Raw genomic sequence first — 17209 nt, 5'->3', positions numbered from 1 at the left:
TTATTACTATTGACGAGCTGTCAGTTAGAAGGTAAGAGTTACTAGGTTAACAGAGGTTAGCAGTAACAGTACGGGGAAGTATATTGTGTTGTTCTTTATTTGATTTTACTTTACTTTTTGATTGTTATTTTACCTGTTGTGAGTGCTTCCCGTAGTTCTCTTTTCTCACGCCGCTGCTTGTTTACCCTTGTATATGCGGCCAGAGTTCACACCCATGTTTACTGATTTAAATCTGTTTTTAAATCTGTTTCTGCTGTCTCCCCTGCCCATTCAAAAGTCTACATATGATGGCAATGTGGTAATACATAGCACCATACGTATTCTTAAGCAGATTAAACTACACTTTAATTTGAAGTCTCTATCCCCCATTGCACCCATTGTAGGGAATCCATGTTTTAAACTGTCTATTCTAGACAATACATTTAGACTTTGGAAACAGGTAGGACTTTGCACAATCAGTAATCTATACTGGGAGGGTGTCTTTGCCTCTTTCAAGCAGCTACAAGAGATATACAAGCTATCAGGGAGAGACTTTTTAAGATACCTGCAGATAAAGGACTAATAATATTTCCTGACATAGTCTCTTATTTATCCAGGTAAAAATCTCATTTCCAAGAGAGAATTGGCATCATGGCAACATTAGGTTGCAACATGTACAGGGCTTCGAGAGTCTCAACATTTCCGGTCTCGAAAAGTGTCTCCAACTTTCACCTTGTAGTGAGAAATTTATCTCTGGCACCTATCAGAATCTAATGTCAATAAGCCCTGTGACCTCATCCTTTATCAAATCTAAATGGGAAGAAGAATAAGGGATCACAATCACAGACATTCAATGGGAAGAAGGTTTACAAAATATCCATAAATGCTCCTATAATGCAAGACACTGCTTGATTCAGTTTAAAACTTTACATCGTCTACACTTTTCAAGAGAAAGGTTAAATAAAATATACCCTGAGGTCTCTCCTATCTGTAAGAAATGCTCCCTAGCTGAAGATACGTTAAGCCACAGTTTTGTTTTTTGTCCCAAGGTAAAAAAAATATTGGGCCGACATCTTTGATTTAAGCTCTCAAATTCTTCATGTGCAGTTGAACCCTGATCCACTAATAACTATTCTGGGTGTATTTGATGATACTGTGGGAATAGTCCTTGCAAAGTGGTGTTTTATATCCTATTGTATTGTTATTGCAAAGAAACTATAACAAGTTATAACAAGCAGTTATAGTTTCTTGTCTTCTCATTAGGACAAGCTAGCTGGACAGCTGGGACCGGGGTTGTGGGTGTGTGGGAGGGTATTGTACCATGTTATGTTATGCTACATTTTGTTATGCTATGTGATGTTAATGTACAAAAGTAGAGCAACTATCTGATGCTCTAAATTCCACTGTCATACAAACATGTGAATTGCTCAATAAATATATCTTGAAAGAATTAAAACAATAACTAATATTATTAAATAAGACCAAAATGCTTGGGTCATAATGTATTAAAAGCCAGGCCATAAAAATGTGTCTTTAGAAGTGATTTAAATTGATCAAGTGCTTGTGCAGATCGAATATTTATTCCAAAGTCTGAGACCTGCCACAGAGAAGGCTCTATCACCACGAGATGTGAGTTTAGCCCGAGGGATATATAGCATTAATCTTGAACTGGACCTCATGTTTTTTTCTGGAGCATAAACAGACAGGAGCTCAGACAGATACTGAGGTAAAAAGAAAACTGTTGCCTCACAAACTGCTTGTCAGATTAACTTTTACCCTGAGCACATCAGCAGAATTACCCACACTTTATAACAGCAAAACAATAGCAGGATGAACTAACGAAGCACAAAATCTTAATATGAAAACTAAATATAAAAACATAATAATAAAAAACATTGGGTGGGGGCTGGGGGGTTAAACTACAAATCAATTGATAGATAACTTAGGTCTGCCCTAAAGTGTACCCTACTTTATCTCCCTTCTGGACTATCCAGTGGGCTAAAACCTACAAAGTAAACATGAATTTGATGAGACTTGAAAATATGAATTGTTTACTATAACCAAAGATTTCTGCAGTCAGTCTCAACCTGCTGGCCTGCTTTTTAGAAAGAATGCAGGTCAAAGAAACAGGCATGGGCTTCACATTTTGACCTGAAAGCTGTTTCCTTGTTTAGTCAATTCTATATGTATCAAAACCCAAAATAAACAAATATTTAGAAGGTCATATTGATTGTAAAAAATTGAGGCGGATATCAACAGCAATCCCTACTTTTTAAAAAAATTACATTTCTAGTTTTTACAGTGCTATCTTTGCACATTTTTGCATGAAATTTGGGATTTAACTGATCTGATCGTTGCATTATGTTTTCAATATTACAAACTTTTTATACACATGAGCAAAGCATGAATGATCTATCAGTTAACAGACGAATATAGATTTACCAATGTTGTAGCTACAGCAGTGTCCATAACCTTAAGACCATGCTGTATAACTGACATCACTGACTCTTGGTCTCAGTAACCAGCTGCTTTGCCTTTTTTCCTTTCATCAGACCATGCAGAGATACAGCTGCCCGCCTTTTCCACAGCGTTAACTGTGTTGTAGAATTTTGCTATTTTATGTCCCAGAGCTTCAAGACCATCAACTACATCCTGCAGGGCAAAGAGGAGAGAGACTCAGATGGAACAAGAGAAGTAGAACTTATTAATTTATCATTTAAATACATTGAATAAATTACCTTTTCAAGCTTGGGTTCAGGTTTTACTTCACTTTTAGAGTCTACAAGAACAACAGGCGTAATAATTGCCTCCTTAAGGCTCTTTCCAAACCAAAGGTGGTTCATGAGCGCCTTGGAGAGAAAAAAAAATGAGATGAGAAAGTGATGATTACAGGATAAATTAGGGTGAAGAATCTTGTTGCTATGATGCAAGCTTTAACAGCAAAGACCAGCATCAGTCCACATCAATTTATTTTATTTAATATGTAACGGCACCTTTGTGTGTACCATGCATACATACCGAGGCCACAGCCGGTGGAATCGTTTCAGAACCAGACCCTCCAATCACCAGCGTCTTCGATGGAGACTTCAGCACAGAAGGGGCCATATTGGAGGGAGGCCGCTCCCCTGAGAAATACAACAAAGACCTTGAATGACAAAACTAGAAAACAGAAATCAGTCTGTACACACATATCTGTGCATAAATCATTTACACAAATGTTTCATACACGAATCAGTTACTGTATTTTCATGCAGTATTTTCATACCTGAATTTTTTATACTCTACAACAGGGGTGTCAAACTCCCGGCCTCGAAGGCCAGTGTCCTGCAGGTTTTAGATAAGACTCTGGGAGAACACACCTGAATCAAATGATTAGTTCATTACCAGGCTTCTGGAGAACTCCAAGACATGTTGGCTGTATCCCAATTCAGGGTCTGCAGCCTTAAAGGCCGCATTTTAAGGCCGATTATGTTAAAGTGAATTGTTAAATGTTTGTCATTTTTATGCTTACCATTTCTACATTGTTTTAACTCTGTGATGAAAGAAATTATTTCTTCCCCCCTCCCCAGATTCTCGAGGTTCTGGGTGGGGGCTGTAGTGTTTTATCACAGGCACATCCTTGTGAAGGTCTGTTTGATGTTGGTAAACTTCCTCCCCTTTGTATGGCTTCACTTTGTTATCTAGGGTGAACCATGAATTGGGTGTGGGGGAGACTACCCTCTTTATGACCAAGGATGTTGCTCCTGCTTTTATGCTTTTATGACCCTTTTTGGTCAGCAGGAGAACACACACATACAGTGCCTTGTCTTTGTAACCAAGGGGGGTTATGAGGGGAGGTGTTTGTAAACTATTGTTTATTGTGTGAACGTTTTCAATAAAAGGCAGCGAGAGGAGGCCATCATCGGGGTCACTCGTAAGGAGATTCGAAGTGCGTTTCTGAGATACCGACGAGGCCTCCCTTGCAAGTAAATCGATTGATCGCTGTTGCCTTGTTTTTCTTTCACGGGAATAAGTCCTGGATACAGCAGGGTCTGAGTTTAGACCCAACAGATTACGTCACAGCGACGCGACGAAGGCTGTCCCAATTCAAAGGCTGCTCGAAATGCTGCCCTCAAATGCGTCCTTCATTTCCCTGAATTTTAAGGATGTAGCAGTGTAGACTTCGTGGCCCAACATATCCCATAATGCATAGCATGGCGGTGGGTGTCGATAATTTTGCCAAAAAAAAAAAAAACGGCGGATGAGGGGCGCCCGAAGAGTAAACTTTAAGTAAGTACTGAATATTATGTCACTTATTTATGTGCAAATGTTTAATAACGAAGAACATTAAACATTACTGTTGGCCACATGTTGGCAAAGTTATGTGACATTAGTGACGTTTGTGCTAACTTGGTTTTAAAGCCTTTACTTTAAAATATACGCCGTTCAATAGCTGAGCTTAATCTCACAGAGAATGATCAAAGCTCATGTAGAAACAAACAAACAAATGAACAAAAAGGTTTCTCCTTCATTCCTGTCAAACAAAGCTGTATGAAACGTTTCCAGCTGTTAGTATCATGGTTGCTAGGCAACCTGGGCAGCGCGACGGAGGCTAGACCGTCCCATTTCACAAGCCTCGCACTTCCGGCCTCAGCGGTCTTTGATTACGCGGCCCTTGTGGACCGTTAAGGCTGCGTACTTTAAGGCTGCAGACCCTGAATTGGGATACAGCCGCTGAGGAGGTAATTTATCTGTGTTTGATCAAGGACACATGTAAAATCTGCAGGACACTGGCCCTCAAAGCCTGGAGTTCGACACCTGTGCTCTACAAACAAGTTTAGAATTGCATCCGCCCATGCTTATCAACAAATGATGAAAGTGCACACACAACAAGTGAGTTATCTCTACTGAATCTGTATCAAACTAAAGTGAAATGTCTTTCAAAGTGCAGCTATTACTGAGACTCTGTCAGTGTGTTAGATTAATGTTTGAATGATGCTATGTCCAAACTGAATTATACAGAACCTTGAACACACTTGAATCAATATTATAGATCTATATATAGATTCATCCATCGATTATCTTCAGCTTATCCTTCTCAGGGTTGCAGGGGTGGTGGAGCCAATCCTAGCTACCATAGGGCGAGAGGCAGGGTAAACCGAGGTCAGGTCGCTAGCCGGATGCAGCGCTAACACAGAGAGACACTCGCATTCACACCTATGGGCAATTTAGATTCACCAATTAGCCTAACCCTACTAACTGCATGTCTTTGGACTGTGGGAGGATGCTGCAGTACCCAGAGAGAACTCACACAAACATGGGGAGAACATGCAAGCTCCACACAAGTGGGATCAAACTCAGGGCCTTCTTGCTATAAGGCAGGGGTGTCAAACTCAAATACACAGTGGGCCAAAATTCAAAACTGGAACAAAGTCGCGGGCTAACATTAATATTTATTGAAATATATTTATTCCTCCAGATATAAGAATGAATCTTTTCTTATGGACTCAAACACGTTTTGCTGAAAAACTGAATATGGAACAAGCAAAGCTTAATACTAAACAATATATCTATTAGCTGTATAATACCAGTAGGCCAGCTCTAATAGTAATTTGGTATGGCTTTGCGGGCCAAATGTAATTAGGCTCCGGGCCAAATTTGGCCCGCGGGCCAGAGTTTGACACCTATGCTATAAGGCAACACCGTGCCAGTGTGCTGTCCTCTATATAATTTTAAATGAATATAAATATCCATATACCGTCAAATCACAATGGTACATTTATATTATAAGGTTAACCCACTTCAGTAGAGAGAAACCCCCAACAATAAGAAGAGCCCCTTATGAGCAAGTACTTGGTGACAGTGTGAAGGAAAAACTTCACACAACAACACGTTGACATGGAAACAGATTTTACTACAGCAGTAGTAAAACTGTGCCTGTTCTTGAACATTCAAACATTTTAGCAGGCTATGGTATTAAACAGAAAATGCAATTTTAGTCCAAATTCACATGATGTGTTTCAGTTTGGCAAAACATCGTGGAAATGATCAACAAGTTTAGTTTTTCCATGATCAACAAAATATGATGCATCACAATGAATTATGAAATGCCATTTTCTCCTCTCATTTCCTCAATGGCACTATTTTGCCATTAATAGAAATTACTTAAAGAAATATGTCCTGTCAGGAAATTAATTTCAGGAAAAAAATTAAACTCTTTGTGGTATTAGTTTTGAAATAATCCACCTTCCTCGTCTGATTACTTGTATTTCATAAATAATAAATGTAAAAAGCATCCTACTGATCTCTTACCAGGAGAGAAGCTATCAGCTCTACCACAGAAGTCAGACAGCTGGTTGTTGAGAATGATTCCAGTGCTTGGAGAGAGGACCCCGGAGCCGAATCTGTAAACAAAAAAACTAAATTAACTACAAAGCCAAGACACTCTTTGTAGTATAGAAATAGTCTAAAAATAAGTTCCTCCATAATCTCTTAAATCTTCAGTTTCAAGAAAGAAAAATATCTGATAGCTGGTTTCTAGCAGTGAAACAGAATGATGCAGGTACTGACTCGTCGTTGATGCTGCTGGTGACAGACACAGCAGATCCATCTTCAGCCAGCACAGATACATGTGTGGTGCCGATGCTGTCCAGATACAAGTTGATGCCAGGATCACGAGTCTTGTCGCTGCTGATCAAGCTTCGTTTGCTGTCTGCAAAGCTATCCTGTGTCAGTTTCTTTGCCATCTGTGTGAAATACAGAGAATTAATAAAATGAATTAATAAAACTAAATAAATATGCACATTACAGAAAATACATTGCTGTCAAGAAATTTATAAAATTGGAGCCAAATGTTAACAGAATTTTGATCATTGATCCATCACTGATGTAAGATGAATGAATGAATGAATACTAGAGGTTATAATATTGGTTAGTGATCAAGCTCAACATATGACTGCCAAAGATAGAGTCTCTGAAATTCAGTCATCTGTGTGAACTACAGAGTATCTGAAAACATCACATTACACAAAATTATACTTATATTTAAATACTAAGATAATAATAACAATAATATATACATACTAAATTAAAGACAAATATTAAGCCAATTTAGGTTTATGTGCTTTTAAAACTTGTATTTATATGTATATGTTTTAAAAGCTACATCACTGCTCAGAATGATGCTGAAATGAAAATGCTGAGACTCAAAGAAATTCTTACAGCACTCTACTGGTTCTCTTCACCCTTAGTGCTTCTATAAGAACTTTAATTGTAAGTAGCAGCCAGGTACTGATAATCAAATGCCCCTGATTGATCATTAACAAAGGTGAACACTTCTGTAAAAGCACTTTGTTAACACAAAGTCACAATCTCAACCCAACAAATTAACCTAAAGTCCAACTGTGCAAAACTCAGAGATATTACAAAAAAACCTCAACTCATTATCAGTGTGCATAAACTGACTGTGGTGGGGTGTAGTTTGTGGATGAGCTGCAGGCAAGGGGTGGTTTGTTTTGTGTTTCGTGATGTGGTATTGTTACTTTTAATTGTTTAGTCACTTAAATAGAATCATTCTTTATGCAAAAAGCAGGTGCAAATCTGTAGGATTTTGAGATACTTACTTCATCTGAGCTGAAGTTTCGATCTTTCTTTAATTCATTGGCAAATTTTAAAGCTTCAATATAACGGTGATAAAACAAAATCTTTTCATCAGTCGTCTTAGGTTCTGAATTCATTTTGTATCCTGAAAATATAAAAAAAAAATTATTTTTTGGATTGAAAACATCAATTCTTAGTGTATCACATTTGTAAAGATTGATAAGGATCATTTTCCTATATGAATCAAACTCTACATGCTAGAAGCAACAATCAGGAACCTTTCATGATGTTGAGGATGAGGCTGAGGATGGCTCCTCCTGCAGGGGGCGGAGGGAAGTACAGTTTATACTCTCCCAAAGAAATATTCCACGCATCAGTCACTTTAGCTTCATACGATGCCAAGTCCTCCCGTGTGAGGTTTCCTCCTGAGCAAGAACAGTGAAACAAATGATTCTGCTGAGCAAAAATGAACACAATGAATTTCATAATCAAGACTTTGAATGGATCGAGACAGATCACAGTGTAGCCTGTGAGGGATCATGTTAGAGTTTTCCAAAACCAATAGATTTTTGTAATTTGTAATTAGATCATTGTGCCTGGCAGACATAGAAAACGGTCAGAAAGAGAGCAGGATGAAACCCGTCTGATAATACCTGCATCCTGAATGTCACTGGTTAAATTCTTTGCTATTGTTCCGTTGTAAAACACATCTGGTCCCTCGTTTGCGATCATCTCCAAAGTGTCAGCCAGTTTCTCAAATTTCACAGTATCACCGGTCTTAAGCAGGTTCCCATTTTTATCTAAATATAACTCCCTAAAAGACAAAGACAGTGAAATAAAGCTGAACCATTAATTGTTTGCTCTTTGTATTTTTGAAATCACATTGTGGGTGTATTTCATACCGTAGTGACGTGTTACCAATGCGTGGGATGTGTTGACCTTGGTAGTAAGGAATAGGGAATCCTTCTCTGGCTAATTTGATGGTCGGCTGAAAGAGGTCGGCCCACGGCAACTTCCCATAAAGCCGGTGTGCCGCTTCATAACCTCGAATTTCCCCAGGAACCCCAATCCATTTGCTACCTGGTTAGATAGATAATGGGTAGTCAGTGCTGGAAAGTCCCACATACATTTGCTCGTGTTTTGAGTAAACTGTAAGGTCCTGACCTTTAATGATCTGAGATGATGTCTGTTATAATTTGGTGCTTTGTAAATACTCTATTCTATTCTGCTCCATTTCAGAGGGAAATGTGTGTGTTTGTAACTGATTATGTTAGAGATAACATTTTGCATCTTACAGTTATTTTAAGTTTATTTCACTATATTTACACTATTTCTGGCTCAAAGAAGCATTTAGCATATCTTATATTTACTTTTCTTACTGTTTATGCAGCCTGTGTGCAGGAGTGTAGCACAGAACTCTGGGCCCCATAAATAAATAGTGTCTGTAGCCCCCTTTCTTTCCTTGATTCATCTTTCTCACACATATTCTAATGTCTAATTTCTTTATTTTTTAATGTCTGCCACAAGTGAACTGCTCCAACTACTCCCAGTTCTTATTGCTGTCCATCCCATACTCAAATGCTGTCAAAAGACGCTTCTTAACAGAGACTATGCTGATTCTACATATGGATCCACAGCTTCCCTTCAAAGTCAACACACTATAGACAATCAGGGAGTAATGCATGAAGGTCATTTGTACTCTGCTGACAGGAACATATGGGACAGGGACATGTGCATCCACAGCAGCCTGTGTCTCTGGCCCCACTTTAGCATCTCACAACATTTCCAGCTTCACCTCCACAGACAGATAATCTGCCAGGGAACGAGTGGAGATTAGCCAAATTAGAAACAATGACTGATAAAGATGGACTTGTGAGGAGAGTTAAGATTTGTCCTGGGGAGGAATTAACATTAATTGAAGACCAGAAAATGGGAAAGATGGGACAGCATTCTGGCAAGCTGTCTATTGTTGAACAGCCCATTCAGTAACTGATCTTGCTCTTAGAAGCTGTTTAATGCGACGATTATATCTATATCTGGCCACAACCAGGCTCTACCACAGGTCGACTGGGTCTACCTTTTTTTTCCCCCTGTCAGTCAGCATGTTATCCTCAGTAGCCTTTTTTCCTTTATTGATTTTATTGACAGCTTTTTGTCTACATGAGGTGCAGGAACAGTCTGCAGAACAAGGGAAATCATACTTCTTACTCCTCTCAAAGGGAACAAGGTGGGATTTTACATCTTTTAGAAGCTTCTCAAATGTGATCATCAGCAGAGATCTCATTCCATCTGATTTAACTGATTTATTTATTCCATATCACTGGTTTATTTCCCAATTCTCTCACCACCCAAAGAGATTGAGCTGTAAGAGAAATCAGTCTGTTAAACTACAAAAAAAATCTGTGAAAAGAAAATGTTTTTGTTCTTCTGCTTCTTTTATCTGGAAATACAACCTAATCCTGGTCCAGATTGCAAATGCTTGAGTACTCCTTGTGATTTTAAAGCTTGAACGGGTCTTGGTATCACTCATTTAAATGTCAGAAGTCTTCTTCCCAAACTTGATTTCATGAAAATTTGGATGAAAGAGTTATATACTGATATTCTTACATTATCAGCAAAGTGGCTTACAAAATCGGTTACTGACAAAGACATTGCAATAACGCGCTATAATCTTTTCCGTTGCGACCGCACCAGAAAGGGTGGCGGTGTTGCAATTTACGTAAAAAACAAATTCCATGTTACTGTCCAATCATCAGTATCTGTTTGTAAACAGTTTGAACTTCTTGCCCTCAAGCTCTAACTTTTGAAGGGCTATTTTATTACCATTGTGGGCTGTTATAGACCCCCCTCAGCTAGTAGTGAGGCTTTAGTTTCACTTAGTGAAAAACGATCTACTTTAGATTTTAATGAAATTGTGCTGGCTGGAGATTTCAACTGGGACTGGTTGTCTTAGGGTTAGGGTTAATTAATCTAAACTCGCTTTGTGAAACCGAAAACCCAGAGTTTTCGTTAACTCAGGGTATACTTACTCAGAGTTTGCACTAAACCGGCTTCCTGAAATAGGGCCCAGGGCTCGTCGGGGGAGCTACTTAGGAGAATGTTGGAGCTCCCACTGGCGTGGGATCATTGAGTTATCGTACCAAGTTAGTGTGTGTCAGTATATGTCAGTGCTGTTCGTATATACCTGCCGAGGGTTAGTGTTGACGGCTGCTTCTATGGTTTCCCTGCAGAAGGAAGAGTGGTCCAGAAAGGCAGCACGCACGGGGTGTGCGGAAACACAACAGCAGGGAGCACGAACACAGACGTCGGAGGGAAGCATGCACACGGGGTTCAAGGGAGCAACGGGGAGTTATTGTGTTTACAGCTTTTCACTGTAAATAAAGAGCACTGTTTGCATCGCAGAGTCTGCGTTTTGGGTCCTCCTTTCCCCACATCCCCACGGTCTGCCAGCCAGACCATGACATCAGCTCTCCAGTCTACTCAAAAAAAGGGATGCCAGAAAAACCAAATCTGAAGCGGACTGGCTGATTTTTAGACAGCTCAGAAACCGTTCAACTTCCTTAATTTAAAAGGCCAAATCAGAATTCTATCTTTCAAAAACTACTAAACATCTGAACGATCCTAAGAAATTCTGGAAAATAATAAAATCTTCTTATGGAGACATAACTACAAATGAGATGCCAGCCTTTGTCGTAAAAGACTCCTGCACCTTAATGGAGAAATGTGATATTCTAAACTGCTTTAATGAGCTTTTTCATTCTTCAGGATCTCTATTTGAATCTTTATATCCAGATTTAAAACAGCGTAATCAACAGGAGGCTCTCTCTGCAACCACTCAAACTGAATCTTTGGTCCAACCCTTCAGTTTTTCTCCACTAAATGTTTTTGAGGTCCACAGGGCTTTAAATCTGTTGGATCTAAATAAATCTGCAGGACCAGATCAACTTGATCCTTATTGTCTTAAGTTGGCTGCAGATTTTATAGCAGAACCACTAACTTACATTTTTAATCTTAGCCTCTCGAAAGTGAGATCCCTGTAATACAGAAATCTGCCTGTGTTCTCCCTTTGCTGAAAAGAGGTGATCCTTCAGATGTTAATAACTAGAGGCCCATATCTAAATTGTGTGTTCTAGCAAAAGTTCTAGATTCAGAGTTTAGCTGTTCATTAGTGAACAACTGAAAGACTTTTTTGACAAAAATTCAGTTCTTTCCAACATCAGTCAGGATTCAGAAAACAACACAGCACACTAACTGCTGCTATTTAAGTGGTTAATGACATCATTGATTCAATGGACTGCAAACTTCCTCTTTTCTCCCAGTATCCAAGTATCCAAAGAAGTTCCACAGGGCTCCATATTAGAGCCATTGTTCTTTTCTCTTTACATAAACAACCTTTGTGATAATTTGTCAAATGCTGCATTTCATCTTTATGCAGATGATACAATTATCTATTGTTCATCTCCTTCACCAACCCTGCAATTTCTGCAGTCTGCCTTTGATGTTTTTCAGTCCCATTTAACCCAACTTAAGTTGGTGTTAAATCGATAGAAATACAAGTTCGTGTTATCCTCAAATGGCAAAGAGTTGTTAGCTACATCTCCTAAGATTACAACAATTCAAGGAACTGAAATTGAAATGGTCACATCTTACAAGTATCTAGGGATCATTATAGATCAGAATTTGTCATTTAAAACTCAAATTCAAAGGCTTGTGTCGAAGTTAAAACTAAAACTAAGTTTCTTTTTTAGAAATCAATCCTGTTTCTCCCTCCAAATGAGAAAACACTTGATTCATGCAACTTCTTTACCTTTAATGGATTTTGGTGACCTGCTTTTTATTTTTTAATGCACCTGCTCACTACCTAAAGAGGTTGGATACTGTGTACCATTGTGCTTTACTTTTTATTACTGGTTATGGAAATTGTGTACATCATTGTTCTTTGTATGCTGCTGCTAAATGTCCATCTTTCCATATTTGTAGACTCTCCCATTGGTTGATGTTTATCTATAAACCTCTCCTTGGGCTGGTTCCATCTTATTTATGTGTTTATATGTGTAAAAACCACAACCAATACAGCCTTCATTCGCACAATATCATACAATTGATTGGCCCAAAAATCAGAACAGAATTGGAGAAAAAGGCTTTTAATTACGCTGCCCCTGCTTCCTGGAATAATCTGCAGGAGGAACTGAAATGATCAGAATTGGTTACCTTGGGGGAGTTTAAGTCTGTCTTAAAGGAACGAGAGAATAACTCTTTTACTCAGTGTCATTGTATTTAATGTCGCTCTTAATTAGATCTGTTATTGTATATTTCTCACATGTTTGTACGGGATATTGTATTTTTTAAAATGCTATATCCTAATGTGGTACGTCTATTTTGACTTTTGTTGCCATGATGCCATGGCTCTCTTGGAAATGAAATTTTTAATCTCAATGAGATTTTTTACCTGGATAAAATAAAGGACTAATACTGTATGAAGACCTTATGTGTGGACATTCTCTGCAGACTCGATTAGAGTCTATTAGAGTTGGCTGTACCACAGTCACCTTTCATTATTCTCTGGGCTGCAATTGCTTATTAATCCTTTTTTGTCTTTTAACAAATGCATTTAATAAAGGCATTTTAATATTGGAAATTCCCCTAGGTGGCGGTGTTGCATTTTAAACATAAACATGTTGAATGGGCCAAAGCTCATTCAACAAGGACTGAGGCAAAGTGGAAAACTGTTCTAATGTCAGACAAATCAAATTTTTTTTTTAGAAAATGTGGATCCTGCATTCTGGGCTAAAGAGTAAAGGGCTTTAACGTTGTTAAGTGCTGCTGTTTTTGCAGCTTGTTATCAACACTCAATTCAAAACCTCTGAAGGTATGTAATTATTTTACTGCCTATAGAATTGGCTGCTTGCACATCTGGCAATGCACCAGTGCTGAAAGGTGTACACAGGCAACTTGTGCTCCCATCGAGTTGACATCTATTTCAGCAAGACCACGCTAAACCGCATGCTGCATCTATTACAATAGCATGGCTTCACAGAAGAAGTACCTGGGTGTTAAAATGGCCTGCCTGCAGTTCAAACCTTTGACCAAGAAAAAACACATCGAGTGCATCATGAAATGACATATATGACAAAAAGGACCCAGGACTGTGGAGCAGCTATCCTTTGGCAAACAAAAATGTGGGTTTTTTGACCCAGTATTTGAATTTCTCTGGTCTTGTTATATATTTCTTTGAAGAGGTATAAGATCATTTAGGTTTTTGTTGCTGACTTTATTATTATTATTTTTTTCCAATAATTATTATTTTCAATAATTAAATAAGAATAGTTGTGCACTCTTTAGTGTATTAGAGTCTTGACTTTAATTCAGTAGATGAGGTTAGAGGTGAGGAGGAGGATGACATTTTAACAAGACACCAATCATGCTGTCTCTTTCCTTCTCTTCTTTGATGACAAGAACCCTCTCAGGTGATAAAACAAAGGTATGATCCTTCATATCTTGAGTTTGACTTGCAGATTAAGGTGCAGAATTTAAAATATATCTCTACAGATAACTGACTACACCTTTAAAACCTTTGTGTTACATCTTGTGTATCATTTGGAGAAAGACCTGTTAAGACCAGTTTGGAGAAAAACCTGACTACTTCAATCTCTCTGGTTGTTTCTGAAACTAAGGAGCATGTATTTCATGGTGTTTATGCTAGATTATTCTGATAGTGTCATATACGACACCGACTCATTGTCTTTAATATCTGCTGACAGCCAAACCCTCTGTAGTGGTTTGCTTTATCTTTTTTCTTTTCTTTTTATATTATCCCAGTTTTGCTTTTTTGAGGAAAGCTGAATGAGGAATGACTCACAGTGTGCATTAGCAGTGACCTGTACAGAATAAATTAGCTGTGTCATAAAGGTGAGTCCAAGAGCAGATTAGACTAAAACCTTATAAATATTAGCATTATGCCAGATAAACAGCCCACCGTGCGGCCACTCCACGGTCCACTCTGTGGTGTTAGGACACGACTTAAGCAGGTCAGAGGTCACGTTGCTGGGGACAGTCTCTCTGGAGGTGATGATTTTCACTTTACCTTTGAAAAGATGACATATTACTACATTAATCCACAGCAGAGCTGAGCAAAGAGTAGCGAGGGTGTCTTGTTACCGGAGCTGTCCATCACAGTGAATATGACCCCGCCTCCAATCCCCATGCACTGTGGGTTCATGATGGAGGTGCACAGCAGCGCAGCAATGGCAGCATCTACTGCAGAGCCATTTTTCCGAAGAATGTCCCTGAAAGAGTTCATCGTTATCACTTTAGTGTTATTGTTATCATGTGTGCACAATTAATTTAATTTTAATCTTCATCAAAATTGTAATGTCCCACAATTAAATTGTCATGACAGAACAAAAAGAACATGCATACTCTCTGTCATATGGACCTGCATGAATAAACTTTCTGAATCCTTTATCATCCGCAACTGAAAATAGTTGTGGATGATTACTATACCTTTCTAATCTGACGTTGTTGTCCCTGGCTCTCTTTCTCTCTCTCTCCCTCCTGCTCTGTTCCTGTGCTACTGCCAGTGTAACTACCGCCCCTCCCCCCTCATCCCAGCGCAAAGCTCAAATGCGGAATGAAGCAAAAAAAAAAGTGCAAGAGGGAGAGAGGGTGAGAGAAAGAAAAAGGTGGCCATGTCATTATGTCATTAGTTCTTCTTCTTTTATACCCTTTCTTGCCAGCCACGCTGTGGAGTACTTGGACTTGTGTGATGGAGCATTGTCCTGCATGAAAATCATGTTTTTCTTGAAGGATGCAGACTTCTTCCTGTACCACTGCTTGAAGAAGGTGTCTTCCAGAAACTGGCAGTAGGACTGGGAGGCTCGCGATAAGGAGCCGGCTTGCGTCGTTCACGTCAAAGACCCGGCTCTAAGAGCCATTTCGTTCACAACTGACACATCACTAAGGCACACACAAATTCTTTTTACACATACAAATCCTGATTTACAAGTACAAAATATTTATGACCACAATTTGAGCCCATATGTTCGCAGTTCTTGGAGATTTTTTAGCGTTTGCATTTGGATCAGTGCATAATCGTATGTGTAATGTGAAAAAAAAATGTATCAGAAGTTTCAAATGTTACTCACTTTCCAATCTCCGAACAATTCTCGGAGTCTGCGGCCACTGCAGCTTTTGAGAAACGGCAATTAGGGTCCTCGTCGTCCGACGGGGCAACCTGACCTTTACTTTTACATAACCATACCCCTGACCAAATACCACCAACTATTGCACAACCAAAAAAAAAAAAAAAACAAATCCAGAAGATGGCGTGACCGTTTGGGCTGCATATTTTGGGACACCAAGAGAAGCAAGGTAGTGTCACCATAACCCCCTTGGGGCTATTAGGAGTCGTATTTGCCCCCTCAGTGTTCTTGCTGGTGCGGAAAGTACCACGCTCCTCGTCTGACTCAGACATCGCTGTTTTCTTCTCTGCGTAACCGTCAGTAGTTCACTTCCTCTGAAAGTTTACCGCTTGTTGATGATTCCCCAGACAGCACAGCTACGTGTTGCGCACATATTTCCGCTGTGTGGGCACTGATAGGCGCAGTGGCGTGTCTAGAAAATTTTTGTTGGGGGGGCCAGGTAGGGGCACAGATTTGGAGAAGGGTGGCAGATTTAATTGGCAGATAATGTTTTTAAAAAAAAATTCTACCAACCCTTAACCATAATTCAATAATCCTATAAACCTAATAACCAAATGCACTTTTAACTCTTATTAGAATGAGATTTTAACCACTACGGTGCAAAGTTTTTAGATACTGCGTTGATAAAGTACAAGAGATACAATCAGTGCTTTGTCAGTGTTTACTCAGCATTCAAGGACAGCAATATTTGCATAGTATTTTTACTGACATATACTGCACATATGTTTTGGGCAAAAACATTTTTGAATATTAAAATACGAACATTTGTAGCAAACAATTGACAAATTAGCCATTCCAATGCAAAACTTTCTCTGCCTGTTAAAAAAAGAAGATAATCTTCTCACAAACTGGTGTTTGATTTTGAAACAGGAAAAAAGTGGAGAAACAACTGAAAAGACTAATATTTGAATAAAACCTGAAAGCAAGTAAATACTTTCTATGCTGCCTTATGGTAAACTTTGGTAATATTGATAAAGAACAACACTGGCTGATGATGAAATACATTCAGCTGGCATGGTGACACTGCCAGTATAACCTGCAGGGCTGGACTGGGACAGAAAATCGGGCATTTTGACTACAGACCGACCCACCAGGTATTAAAGCCATAAAGCCTTTGAATGAAAACAAACCCTGTTGTGACAGTGATGTACAGTCTTTTTGGTATATGTATGATTTCTATACATTTTACGTCAGATAAAAACTTTGGTTGTAAGATTTAGATAATTATTTAATAAAAGCTAGATATTTTAAATGAGAATAGGAAAGAAAAGTATTTCTTTGTGCCCCCTTTCCCTGTTAATGCCCTACCTGGCCCCCTGGCAAAACTTTGCTAGACCCGCCCCTGCACAGTTACCAGCTGTCAGCTACATAAAAAAGGATCCTGGTGGGTGGTCTTCACGTTTCCCTCTCACCAGATATCCAAACCGACATCATGACCAGCAGCTTTACAG

At 39.0% G+C, this 17209-nt stretch overlaps 1 protein-coding gene across 1 annotated transcript; it reads right to left on the bottom strand.

Annotated features, from left to right (window-relative positions):
- Nucleotides 1–1893: 1893 nt before the first annotated feature.
- Nucleotides 1894–16099, bottom strand: LOC147316747 (glutathione hydrolase 5 proenzyme-like). Its single transcript, XM_086313313.1, has 12 exons — nt 15702–16099; nt 14716–14843; nt 14534–14641; nt 8460–8637; nt 8211–8371; nt 7836–7982; nt 7581–7702; nt 6529–6704; nt 6271–6362; nt 2998–3104; nt 2718–2828; nt 1894–2631 (listed from the first exon to the last, which is right to left on the bottom strand). Exons 1-12 carry the CDS (start codon nt 16028–16030, stop codon nt 2494–2496), a joined length of 1797 nt encoding a protein of 598 aa, XP_086169439.1. The 5' UTR covers nt 16031–16099; the 3' UTR covers nt 1894–2493.
- Between the last annotated feature and the right edge of the window lie 1110 nt (nt 16100–17209).

Source organism: Aulonocara sp. 'chitande type north' Nkhata Bay, linkage group LG12 (genome assembly GCF_057382095.1).
Source record: "Aulonocara sp. 'chitande type north' Nkhata Bay isolate Kocher_YH1m ecotype deep benthic linkage group LG12, A_spYH_male_GT1.1, whole genome shotgun sequence".
NCBI classification, from domain to species: Eukaryota; Metazoa; Chordata; class Actinopteri; order Cichliformes; family Cichlidae; genus Aulonocara; species Aulonocara sp. 'chitande type north' Nkhata Bay.
The sequence above is the reverse complement of the archived record's forward strand: the minus strand, read 5'-3'. Positions and strand labels throughout refer to the sequence as shown.

Excerpts from the sequence above, each read along its gene's own strand:
- LOC147316747 (XM_086313313.1), bottom strand. The coding sequence starts at position 16,030 with ATGTCTGAGTCAGACGAGGAGCGTGGTACTTTCCGCACCAGCAAGAAC. Across the intron at positions 14,642-14,715 it reads CACTGTGATGGACAGCTCCG|GTAAAGTGAAAATCATCACC; the intron begins GTAACAAGACAC and ends ATCTTTTCAAAG. Across the intron at positions 6,705-7,580 it reads GAAACTTCAGCTCAGATGAA|ATGGCAAAGAAACTGACACA; the intron begins GTAAGTATCTCA and ends TATTTCACACAG.